Source organism: Pelecanus crispus, chromosome 1, assembly GCF_030463565.1.
Source record: "Pelecanus crispus isolate bPelCri1 chromosome 1, bPelCri1.pri, whole genome shotgun sequence".
NCBI classification, from domain to species: domain Eukaryota; kingdom Metazoa; phylum Chordata; class Aves; order Pelecaniformes; family Pelecanidae; genus Pelecanus; species Pelecanus crispus.
Genome location: NC_134643.1, coordinates 104,083,971 through 104,096,866, shown reverse-complemented (window position 1 = coordinate 104,096,866; position 12,896 = coordinate 104,083,971). Strand labels below are relative to the sequence as shown.

Sequence of the window (12,896 nt, the reverse complement as noted above, 5' to 3'; positions counted from 1 at the left end):
AAAGGCATGCAAGGACACGTCACCTACTCACCTGCTTGTCTGGCTTGATCCTTGCTGGCACTCACATGCTCATCTGTGCTCACTCCAGGTGCTGCACCAGGGGAAACAGGCTCTGACCCTGGTCCATGCTGGTGGCTGGCACTTGGTTTCTCTCACTCAGGTGTCCCCAGTTGCTGGCACCCAGGCACATGCGCCCGCTGGCCTGTGATCCTGGCCCAGCTGCTGGCACCAGGCCTTTATATACACATGCACACTGGTTAGGGAGTCCCTCACCCAGGAAAAGAGTTAGAAATAGAGTTTAATGAGAAGACAGGACAGACCGTGGTGACCATGCGCTGGGCATGGCCAGACAAGCATATCGACCAGCCTTCTGCATGGGTGCAACCAGACTCTTTTAGCCCTTTATGCCTCCATTTTCACAGGCTTTTTCATCCCCAAAGGCCCTTGATTCCTCCCTTTCTCACCTTTGGTTCCTCCCCTAAGCATCCCATAATAAGCCCTGTGCAATCCCAAAATGTTCTTCCCCTGCATCCCATTGTGTGTCCATACCCCTTTAGGCAATGACCCCCCTCAGTTTGAAAGGTGCTCCATTGATGACTCATCTGGATGGGTTTCACACCTGGACCCTGGGGCTGAGGATCTCCTGGGACATCCCTGGGAGGGGCCTGGGCAGGGTGCCCATTCCTCTGAATCCTTAGTTTGGGCTCCACACCTGCCCTTGGGCCCATGTGCTCCTCTGGGCTTGTGGAGGTGGGTCTTTAGTGGGTTGATGCCTCTCCTTCCTGTGTTGGGCTGGGGAGCAGCCGGGGTGAGCTGTTATTTGGACTCCCCACCTGCTGTTGTCTCTCTGTCCTCCTTCATGGGTGTGCAGCCGGTCTCCTTGATGCATAACCTAGCAAGCCGCCTCTCAAACATGCCATGGACATTGCTGTTCAGGTTCTCTGCTTCCTCTGAAAACAAGCACCTGCAATTCATTTTACCTCTCAGGTTTCTCTTCCGATCTGGTACCCTTTTGTGAAGTGAGGAGTCTGGTGTCCGCTCCTGCAAAAGACACGGCACAGTGGTGTAGTAACCACGACAAAGCTCTACATTATCTGGCAGAGAGAAGTGATGAGAAGACAAGAAGTCTTATGAGGAGCGGCTGAGAGAACTGGGGTTGTTTAGCCTGGAGAAGAGGAGGCTGAGGGGAGACCTTATCGCTCTCTACAACTCCCTGAAAGGAGGTTGTAGTGAGGTGGGTGTTGGTCTCTTCTCCCAAGTAGCTAGTGATAGGATGAGAGGAAATGGGCTCAAGCTGTGTCAGGAGAGGTTTAGATTGGATATTAGGAGAAATTTCTTCATGGAAAGGGTAGTCAAGCATTGGAACAGGCTGCCCAGAGAGGTGGTGGAGTCACCATCCCTGGAAGTGTTCAAAAAACGGGTAGACGTGGCACTCTGGGACATGGTTTAGTGGGCACGGTGGTGTTTGGTTGATGATTGGACTGATGATCTTAGAGGTCCTTTCCAATCTTAATGAGTCCTAGTTTTTACTTTCATTATAAATAATCCAGCCACCAAGCCAGGAAACATGAAATTGCTGCTCTCCCCTTAATTGGTTTAGTGGTGGACTTGGTAATGTTAGGTAAATGGTTGGACTGGATGATCTTAAAGGTCTTTTCCAACCTAAACGATTCTATGATTCTATGATAAAAGAGGTCTCATTCACAGCACAGGACTAGCAAGAGCTTGCAAGGAAAACCGGGAAGTTGTGGGATGTCAGAGGAAAGTGGCTAGTGGGGGTGACTCCCAGCTGCGATCACTTGCTGGCTCCCTCTGTGGATGCCACCAGCCCTCCAAAGCACCTTCACACCTGTGTGACCAGCAGAGCAGGGCAGACTTTTCTGCGGAAATTTCTGTTGAGGCTGCTGGTGACAGTGCCTGAGATCTGCAGCACTCCCTTGCCTTTGTCCAGAAGGGATGTTCTATCTGCCCTCCTGGGCATTTCTAGTACCTCTTCCATGCTTTTCCACCTAACCATTGACTAACTTTTCTCCTTCACGCTCCAAGCCTTCCCCAGTATTGCTAGAGGTTAGATGGGGCACATATGGTGTCACCTACCCCAGTGTGGCTGTCCCATGAAGCAAAGACATAGCAGCAGGAGCAGACCCCAGCTCTCAATGGAAAGGTTTTGTCACATTCCTGCTAACTGTTGCCAAGGCTACAGGATGCGAATAATTACAGGAAGCCTTAGGCATTTGCATTACCTCATTTTGATAAACAACGTGCTGGTCCTTCGGTGTGTGGAGGCTCATGCCTTTCTTGCTTAGGTCTTGGTGTAAGCCTTCCTCCTTTGCAGGCGTTCTGGGTGCACTAAGTCTTTTCGGTCTGAAAAAAAAAAATTAACTAGTCACATAATGCTTGGAAACATCCTGGCATTTAGAGTTAATCTTGCTATTTTAAAGGTGCTGTTACTACCTGGATAATTTTCCAGGGCAGTTATGTAAAAACACCAACAGGAAACAGAAAGGCAAATTGCAAGGTCAACACAGGCAAGCCATGTCATTTGCAAGAAAATGGAAATTATTCTTACTTTTTTGTTTTTCTGTTGATTAGTTTCATGACACAATGTATCAAGATTGTTAAGAACACCACAGCTATTAAGACCGCCATGATGATTATGCTCTTCTGAACACCTACAAAAAGAAACCAGCAAGTTCACACAGAACATAGAGGGATGTCAACATGTTTCTTGTGTCCTCTTACAGAAGTTGGGACTGAAGTGAAACATTCATCAGTTCTTGCTCATTTATACATTGAAGAAGAGAAAGGAACAGTGTAGCAACATAACAGTGTGGTAGGTGAGGAATTATTTTATTTTTTTAAATAAATACTGGTAATGTTTCACGTTTCCCTGGCATTAGGGGAACCAAACCCCAGCATTTTTATTCCTGATCTATTTGTGTTTTACTTTTTGCATGAAGAAGTTTTATCATGAGGAAAGTCTCCCACCCTTCCTGAGACATACCCTCCTGCAGGGTCTTCCATGTGAAATGTTGTTCCCCAGAATTTGACAGACAGGGGCCTGCTCTGCTGGAACCCTCCAGCTGTGGATACTGCTGGAGAGCTGATGGCTTCTGCTCTAAAGCCATGATTATGTAGAAATATAAACATATAGAGACGTATATACATACATACACACAAATCTACGTATTTATTAGTTGCACACACCCACCACACAGACACAAAGGTACCACAGGGAGGAGTCTTCTGGACAGTTTCAAATCATGAAATCTTCATCTGGCATGAGGACTGAACTCCCAGAAAAATGTCGAGAGACCTATGTAAGTACAAGCCGCACTCCCACAATTGCACATCCTTTCCTAAGTGCTCCCCACTACATGCTGCACCTCTCCATGTAAACATAGCCTACCTTCCCTTCCTTTTTCCAAGTAAACTGTCTTCATTTTCCTTCCCTGTGGGTGGTCAAGGAGGCAGGCCAGGGCATGGAGGTGGTTGGCAGAGACGGTAAGTCTGTTTGCCACTGTTACTGTTCCATTTGCGTTTTGGACGTGGTGTATTTCAGGGGACTCATCCAGGTCTCTGTCGTCCAGCCAGCTGATTTTGGGGGCAGGCTTTCCTGTTGCTGAGCAAACTGCAGTGAGGAGACCCTCGGTGGGCAGGTGGGAATCATATTCCACTGTTAGCTCAGAAATCGCTGAGAGCAAAAAAAGAAGGTACTTTTTACAATCTGTGGCAAGTTTACACTCAAAACTGGAAGGGTTGCCTCTCTGTATGGCAGTTCTTAACTGAAAACAGCTCCTGGCTTATTTACCTTCACCTCCTCCGAGGAAAGGTGTGGCAATTCTGGAGACTATCCACCAAGGAGATGCTGGTGCATGGAAAGTATCCATGTGGTGGAGGGGTTAATGTGTTACCCATCTCCTGACTACATCAGACATGTGCTGAGCGCTAGAAAGTGAGGTGTTAGTGGAAAACTTACTTTGGATGTTGAGGCATATATCTTTGCTGAAAGAGCCATGAGGAAACACGTTGAAAATGCATCTGTAATAGGACTCATCCTCGAATGTGAGATTGTGGAGTGTGATAGCTGAGGCCTTCAGGTTTGCTCTAATGAAACGTGCCTTCTTCTGAAATGACCCTATCAGCCTCGGCCCATGGTTTGGGCTGTAGGTGGCTATGTTCTGGAAGGAAGACCCATTTCTCTTCTGCCAGGTGACTTGCAAAACATCCATCGAGAGCGAGAAGTTGCAATAGAAATTTGCCTCTCCACCAAGAGCTGCTGCAATAATTCTATCAGATTTCACAGCTTCCTTCAAACCTAGGAACAAAGCAAACCCCAAAATCACAGCAAGAGGAAAAGCAATTCACTTGGGGAAGGCTATAATGCCTTGAAGCATCCAGTCACAGTGTTCCCATCTTGCGGAGCACTGGAGCAAGAAACTCCACCATAAGGCTGTGTGGCACACTGGGAGACTGCAGACACCTTGGTCTCATGGGTGGCCATCACATTATTAGCCTGTGCTGTACCTTTCCCATGGTGAGGAAGAAGGCGGCATGGGAACAGAGGGCAGGCAGGCTCCTTAGCAAGCACAGCACACTTGAGCCCTGCTCGTCTGCTTGCTTCTTCCCAGTGCATTACTCTTAGCCTGCCTTTGTCCCCAGGAGCTCAGAGGTGTCCTCTACAGACCTGACACACAGCAACCACCCAGCAAAAGCAGCTCTTGCTCCTGAAAGCATCTCTGCTCCCCTCTCGCTGGCACCTGCATGGGTGCAGGGGGAGGCAGAGCAGCCCAGGACACCCCACAGCTGGGAGGCAGTGCAAATGGCTGCACAGGGATATCCCCCTCCCCCAACCTCTCCCAACAGAAGTGTGCACCGCCCAGACATATGCATTGGAAATGCAAACCTGCTCCATCCCTTGTGCTGAGGAGCTTAGTAACATTTACAAAGAAAGGAAACATATGGGCTGAATATACAGCTTGGGTGCAAAGACAACCTGCCCTGTGCCCTCTCTGACCTGCATTTCCCGATTTTGCTGCTGACCAACCCCCAGATTACTAGATACTGTTCCAATTACCACTTAGTATTTTTTAGTCAGGATGGCATCTGGGTTTCTCTGCTTGCCAAGATAAGCTGGTACTGCTCTGGACTTAACTTTGTGCGGGGAAAGGGCGCTCCACTCACCCATCACTGGGTCCTCCAGCTGGCAGCCTTCACAGAACAGCAGCAGGCAGATTTCAGCCCAGCAAAGCAGGGGTAAAAGCATCGTGGGACAGAGCAATTGCCTGGGAAAAATCACCCCCTTTCCCTGCATCCCTCAGAGGGTGGTTGGCATGCCCAGGGTGACCGTTGAAGACTTTGTGCCTTTTTTCAAAGCACTCCTCAGAGGCCAATCAGCAGAGCTGTGGTGACGGGGTTGGCAGGGACCAGCTAACCAGGCAGGAATTGTCCCCTCATTTCATTTCCTCCCAGGAGCCTGTCAATGATTAATCGCAACAAACCCGCACTGAAGGACAGCAGCGCGACTTTGTGCCTCACCTACTGCACTGGTTGCCAGAGCTGGAAATAAGCAGCCCTGCTGTCTTTTTTTTCCTAGCAGCAAAGCTTGGTGTTGCCCCTCATTAGTCCCATGCTGCTGAGGTCTGCTACGAGTGCCATCAGAAGGACTTGCACATCACAAGGTGTAAATGTGGGATCTTCCTGATAAGTGCGGGTGGTGGCTGGTGGAGAGGGAAGAAACAAGGGGCCACAGGCCCCGGCAGCGCCTGCTCCCTTTCTTTTTGGCAGGGAAGGGAGGGTGGGCACGGAGGCACTGCCTGTGGATCACCGCCTCTGCGGCTTGCTGAGCACCATGCTGGGAACTGATTCCCAAGCTCCCCGGGGAGGTTGCTTTCCTCCCCTGGACCTAGCACAGAGGACTCACAAGGAAGAACAGGAGATGATTCTCCACCAAGAGGGCAGTGTCAAGGCATCTGCCACCGCTTGGCCCCAACCTGCAAGCACACCAAAACCACAAATTGGATTGTGAAAGGAGTCTCTGCAGAAGGCAGGTTTGGCTGAAATCGCCCTGCCCCAAATGTGTTTGCATTTCATGTAATTCCAGACAGGGAGAGCCAGGGGTGTGACAGTGCTCCTGGACTCAGGGGTGAGGTCTTGTGCTCAAGGGTTTCACTCTAAAACCACACAGCACAGCTCCTGGCCACATTGTATTCCAGTGGTGATATTAAGCATGATGTGAAGTTTATAGTTTATTTACAGAAGGATAACCACCATACTCTATACAATTTTTCTGGGTTTTTCTATAAGAAAGGAAGAAGGCTATCTTACAGGAAAATATGAGAGGCAAATACCATGCACTTTCTGTGTTCATTTCTGCTGTTTATGAATTTGAGTCTTCCCTCCATCAGGAGGGGAAGTGTAATGTTTTTGTTTTCTTGCAGGTTTCCATGGATTTACATTTTTTTCCACCCTGAAACTTGTAGATTAATTGATCAAAAGGTGACATGGACTCCAGAACATCCCTCCTGGCACCTCCATTAGGGGAAGGAGCTCCATCCAGCCTCTCATTGGGCGTCTCAGCACCAGCTTGCACTGCAGGCAAAGAGCAGGGAAGTGAAACCAGTGCACATCACTGTGTCAGAGCCTTTCCACAGGGTCCCTTGGGGATTTTCAGCTTCTCTCCCCTTCCCTGGCTCTATCATCTCTCTCCTCTGATGCCAGCTCCCATCTCAGTCTCTTCTTTCCCAGACTTCTGCTCTGGGCAGAAAGAACTGCCTTTCTCCAGGGGAGCAGCCAGGCAGGAGCATTTGGGACCCACCTCTCTGTGTCTCAGAGTGAGCCTCTGGGAGCCTGCCAAGTGATGCTTCAGAGCAAACTTGATGGCACATAGTAGAGAAAGCCATGGCAACTCACTTATATCCCCTTTCCCAGGGTCAGAATTGCCAAGCAAATTCAGGAGCTTTATTGACAAAAAAAAACTCAACAAGAATCATAGAATCATAGAATCGTTTAGGTTGGAAAAGAACTTTAGGATCATCCAGTCCAACCATTAACCTACACTACCAAGTCCACACTGAAACAGTCAAGGGTAGACTAGACTAAACCATGTCCCCAAGTGCCACATCTACCCGTTTTTTGAACACTTCCAGGGATGGTGACTCCACCACCTCTCTGGGCACCCTGTTCCAATGCTTGACTACCCATTCCGTGAAGAAATTTCTCCTAATATCCAACCTAAACCTCCCCTGGTGCAGCTTGAGCCCATTTCCTCTCATTCTATTGCTAACTACTTGGGAGAAGAGACCAACACCCACCTTACTACAACCTCCTTTCAGGTAGTTGTAGAGAGCGATAAGGTCTCCCCTCAGCCTCCTCTTCTCTAGGCTAAACAACCCCAGTTCCCTCAGCCACTCCTCATAAGGCCTGTGCTCCAGACCCTTCACCAGCTTCGTTGCCCTTCTCTGAACACGCTCCAGCACCTCAATGTCTTTCTTGTATTGAGGGGCCCAAAACTGGACACAGTATTGCAGGTGCGGCCTCACCAGCGCTGAGTACAGGGGGACAATCACCTCCCTGCTCCTGCTGGCCACACTATTCCTGCTACAAGCCAGGATGCTGGTGGCCTTCTTGGCCACCTGGGCACACTGCTGGCTCATGTTCAGCCTGCTGTCTACCAACACCCCCAGGTCCTTTTCGGCCAGGCAGCTTTCCAGCCACTCTTCCCCAAGCCTGTAGCGTTGCATGGGGTTGTTGTGACCCAAGTGCAGGACCCGGCACTTGGCCTTGTTGAACCTCATACAGTTGGCCACGGCCCATCGATCCAGCCTGTCCAGGTCCCTCTGCAGGACCATCCTACCCTCCAGCAGATCGACACTCCCACCCAGTTTGGTGTCATCTGCAAACTTACCGAGGCCACACTCAATCCCCTCATCCAGATCATCGATAAAGATATTAAACAAGACTGGCCCCAAAACAGAGCCCTGGGGAACACTGCTCATGACCGGCTGCCAACTGGACTTAACTCCATTTACCACAACTCTCTGGGCTCGGCCACCCAACCAGTTTTTTATCTAGCGAAGACTACGCCCGTCCAAGAACAAGCATCAGAGATTCTTACAGAAGCAACTCAAGACAAGGAAGGGAGGCCAAGGACAAGAGAGGATGCAGCTAATGCTGTGGAGGTCACACGGGGACTTTTCTGGGTTAGGAGGGCCAAAGAGCAAGTGGAGGTGAATACGCTCAATGCACATGCGCAGCGGCGCGGGGACGCGAGCTCGCTGCCCCAGGCAAACACCCTGCCCTAACTAACGCTAAGCAGCAACACAAGTATCTCTGCAACATGGATCTTGCACCCAAAATACAGTAGACAGAGCAGAGCAGTTCTACTCCTTTCTCATCAGTCCCCAGAGCCAGCTAGAGATGGGAAAGCAGACCCAGGTGCAGGCACCAGTAGGGGGTCATACGCAGAAAGAGGTGCATCTTCAGTTTCTTTCCTATGTGAGATGGGAGGTTAGTGCAATCATCTTAAATTGTGCCCGCTTCTACCTTTCTAGAAACTCTTCATTATCCAGGCAGAAAAATGGGCTCAGGTGTTTTTATTACAGCAACAACCTTTACCCTCTGAATCTTATTGCTTTTTCACCTGGACAGGGATCCTACCAATCAACTGCATGCTGTGGGGCAAAACATGCCCCCATCTGCTCACACACAAAACATCATCATACAAAAAATACAACATATGTCTAGAAGGTCCTGGTAACAGGTCAGATTATTGAAACAGAATCCATTCAACTTCTTATGTTGTTTCCCACATCCCCCACTCCCAAAGAGTTACTCTGTTTTATGTAGTTCCTGAACTTTGCACACAAAAAGAAACTGGCTGGTTTTCTCTTTTCAGGCATTTATCAAGGGCTCTTGAAGATGCATCTGTTTGTTTAAAAAGAACTATCCTGGAGGACTGCCTGTCCAAGCCAAACAATGCTTTCAACTTTTCAGATAAGACAGCATGTTTGAACTGTAAGTGCCGGAGAGTCTGACCTTAATTAATTAATTCTTATTTTCTGAAGGAAAAAAAAAATACAGTCTACAGAACTGCCCTAGGATTAAATTAAAAAGGTGATTTTCTGGAGGCCACTCTCTTTTTCAGGCTTTAGTTTTGCTATTTCCACTGATGACAAAGAGGAGAATTACTAGTGAAGAGAAAGACAGTTCATCAGCTGTTTCATAGCACTGTATTTTCTCCCCCTTTCTGTTGATTCACATTCTTGTTTTCAGTTCTGCTGGAGACCAAAGGACACCCTGCTACTGGTCACAGCCTGTAGACAAAAAGGTGAGGAGGAAAGGAAGTGTTGGCTCCCTCCTGACTGGAAGCCCAGACATGCTGGCTGCTGAGCCAAGAGGGGCAAGGTTTTCTTCAGTTAGGAAGTTATGGGTATAAAATACCTTTGATCAGAAACTGACTGCGGAATGTGGGGTGTGATAGCCAGTGCCACCTCCCTCCTGCAGCACCAGCTACCAGCTGTGCTCAGCCCTCTCCTTTCCTGGCTGCACTACCCGTAGCCAGTCTCATGTCATACACCAGCTGGCACCAACCAAGGGGCAAAATGAGACCGTCTGTTGCTAATTAACTCCGCAGACTTTGCAAAACAGGACACTTCCTTAGGCACTTAAGTGGTATGCTTTCTAAGCACTCCACAAATTCCTTTTCCCAAGCTCTTGGCACATCTTCTCTGTGGCTTGGTTGTCCAACTGGCCAAACTTCTCAAGCCAATTAGTCTGCTAATGCCCTGCAGAAGTGAGAGAACACAGAGTGGTATAGATCCCAGATAATCATAGAATCATAGAATACTTTGGGTTGGAAGGGACCTTTAGAGGTCATCTAGCCCAAGCCCCCTGCCATGAGCAGGGAACTCTCATTACAAAGCTAGTCTTGTGAGAAGTGTTTCTGCTGGAAGGAGCAAAGTCCTAGGGACTTGTTTCCTAACGAATTGTCAACCTGAAAGATTTTCTGGGGATATCATTCCCCCATTTGGCTCCACTTAGAACCCCTTCCCTTACCCTTGGGCTCTGCGTGTGCTCTTTTGCCCCAGTCCCCTCTCTTTCCCTCCTTCTTCCCTAAATCCCACTTCCCAGCTCAGCCCTATGACAGCCCTGGATGGAGAAGGGCAAGGAGTGCGCAGCAGTGGAGGGTGATCCAGGCAAGAGGACAACATCTTCAAAGGTGTGATGAGATGGAAGCAGGGAGAGGAAACAGACTCGAACAGACCAGGAGAAGCAAACTACGTGGCTGGGTCAAGTAACAGCAAAGCAAAGGACGAACTGTCTGTTGTTTGTGGCAGAGGTGTTGCACTGGTTGATAGTACGTCATCAGGTCTAGATCCCACAGACCAGAAAAAGAGGAAAGGAAGAAGAAATGTGCTAAGGGAATGAAGGAAGCTGTAGAAAATCAAGTAGAGGGTCCCCAGACCTTCTTGCTCACCTTTCAAGGAAAAATGTTTGTCCCACTACTGATGACTGGTGCTGTTTCCTGGCAGCTTCTGGCTTCAGTTTTTCCAAGTCGGCCTCCAAATCCATGTCTGCCAGTTCAACAGGAGAATGATAGAGAGTCCCAAACCTGAGACTTACAGGAGTTAAAACTGCATGACGACCACAAGTTCATTCTGCTGGGCCTGAGCCCACTGGAGACCCTGGTGCCTCACCCCCTCTTCAGGCTGGGATGTTATTACCCATGACCCAGGATTCAGCCCCCCCCTTATTTGCATCCTAGTCAGAAGGTTTCCACCCCAGAGGAGCCTTCAGGGAACTCAGCACTTTCTGCTGGTGATGCAGCAAGGTCTTGGTTTCCCCGTACAGCCTGAGCTAGACTCTGAGGAATGCTTTCTGAATGTCTTGATGTGGTCAGCAATCTTTACAATCAAGATTTTTCAGAAAGAAATGTTGAAGTTATATACATAGATAAATACTGAAGCATTGAGTACAGAACTGACACCTTGCTTCTGTTAATAAAACCTTTCTAGAAAGGAGACAGCATACATCTAATACCCTTAAAATTAAACTGTTCTGAAGTAGATACGCAAAGATCTTCTGAAAACTATACTAGGTTATTTCCCCATTTCTCCTCTTTGTGTATAGGTTCTGGTACTTAGAAAAACACCTGTAGCAAACAAAGATATTTCTTCTTGCTCAGCTGATGGGCAGCTAAAAATCCACTACAATCTCACTTATGAAAATAGCTACTTTCATCTAGACAAGGAAGTCTCAAGGCACATTGGTTTCTTTAAGCCTAAAAAGTAACCCTGGGTGTTTATGATGGGATGCTGGACCTTCTGTAATTTATTTGAAGGATAATATCAAATAAAATATTCTGATTGAAAAAATGTCTAATTTTTAGTCTAAAAGTGTAGGGATTTTTTTCTGCAAGCTTTTCATTGTATCTTAGTCTTTCAGGTACAATCTCAAGTGCTCTTTTACTAGACAAGCTGTCTTTTCTTCCTTTTTCCTTAGGGTGGTTAAAGACTGCAGTTTCTGACAATTTAGGGAAGTCAAAACTCTGTTTGTGTTGTATATAGGTCTTACACTCAGGATTCCCTCAGGCTTCCCAGAAATTTCAGGTGGCTTTTTTTAAAGCTGAGCAGACCACAACAGAGTCCATCTGCAAACAGCTTGGACAAGAGTTCAGTGCTCCTTTCATACACAGCTTTATATAAGCAAAGATGAAAGCAGCAGAGATATTCAAAGGCCCTTTGTGTGGCTTCCAAAATATGAGTAATTTCTGGTATACTAAAAGAGAAAACAAAAGTCTGCTTGATTTTTATCTGCTTGGTTTGATAGTCGCATTTATGAAAGGGAAAAATGCACTCAATTAGTGCAATTCTCTTATTTCAGCTGATTTGCAGGGGCTCAGTGCTGAAAACTGACTGAAAACCAACAGGTTATATTTTCTTCCATGTCTGACTTCATGAGAAAATTTACTGGTGTGGTATTTAGTAGATGAATCATTCCCCCAGGGTCATGCAACAAAGAAATGATGAATGATGCTTTCAATCTTCTACCACCAAAACAAAGTATCTTTTCACTGTGTGGATTTAGTCCCATGCCTCTGCCAGCAGTGGTTTGAGAAAAAGAATATTCTTCCTATTTCATCCAGTGACTTGTAAAATGTCTAAGGGCAGCATTTCAGCTACATTTCAAAGTCGCATCTTCAGCCAGAGCTGCTGGGGTGATTCCTTTACACCTTACTGCTCTCCTAGAACTGGGAACACGCTACCCAGGCAGAGAAAAATACCAACATGGTACATCTCTGAAACAGCCTGGACATTTTATACAGCTTGAGGACCCTTTATTATATGCCAGTATATAAAAATATAAAATACACAGTTTAAAAAGACACTGTCCTAAAGTCCTACATGAGTTAAAACCTTAACCCAAGCTGGCTAATATCAAGACCAAAGGATCCCAGAGCCAAGAGGTGCAGGCTAAATAATCCCATTTGCTTTGCAGATAAAAACACATTACCCAGAGCCAGTTTTACGCAAGTAAGAGGCAAGCAGGAGGGTGGCATTCCCACTTGCCCTTTTTCCATCTGTTAGGAAAAATGATGCTCTGCATCGACACCGCTGTTGCCACGGGCTGGACAAGTTGCAGTGACAGGACGTGGCCAAAGGCAGGGTTGGGTCAGACCAACAACTGCCCAGCCATGAGACAGGAAAAAGCTTAGGCTTTTTGTGGTTTGGGTGGTTTGTTTTTTTTTTTTTTGGTGATGGCAATAGTAGCTCAGAACATTCCTGTAGATTAAAATTCGAAAATATGGTCTCCTTCCATTTACTTATGAAGTCAACCTGCTTCATATCACTCATATTGGAGCAGCAAAATAGAGCAGTCCATTACACTTTAATTTC

General features: G+C 47.4%; 1 protein-coding gene across 1 annotated transcript; it reads right to left on the bottom strand.

Moving 5' to 3' along the window:
- Window positions 1-816: 816 nt before the first annotated feature.
- Window positions 817-5,266, bottom strand: LOC104026625 (OX-2 membrane glycoprotein). The gene is made up of 5 exons (XM_009483611.2): window positions 5,185-5,266; window positions 3,980-4,318; window positions 2,570-2,672; window positions 2,244-2,364; window positions 817-1,041 (listed from the first exon to the last, which is right to left on the bottom strand). The coding sequence occupies exons 1-5, from the start codon at window positions 5,264-5,266 to the stop codon at window positions 817-819; spliced, it is 870 nt and encodes a 289-aa protein (XP_009481886.2).
- Between the last annotated feature and the right edge of the window lie 7,630 nt (window positions 5,267-12,896).

Excerpts from the sequence above, each read along its gene's own strand:
- LOC104026625 (XM_009483611.2), bottom strand. The coding sequence starts at position 5,266 with ATGCTTTTACCCCTGCTTTGCTGGGCTGAAATCTGCCTGCTGCTGTTC. Across the intron at positions 4,319-5,184 it reads GCTGGAGGACCCAGTGATGG|GTTTGAAGGAAGCTGTGAAA; the intron begins GTGAGTGGAGCG and ends CTTTGTTCCTAG. Across the intron at positions 2,365-2,569 it reads ATCAACAGAAAAACAAAAAA|ACCGAAAAGACTTAGTGCAC; the intron begins GTAAGAATAATT and ends TTTTTTTTTCAG.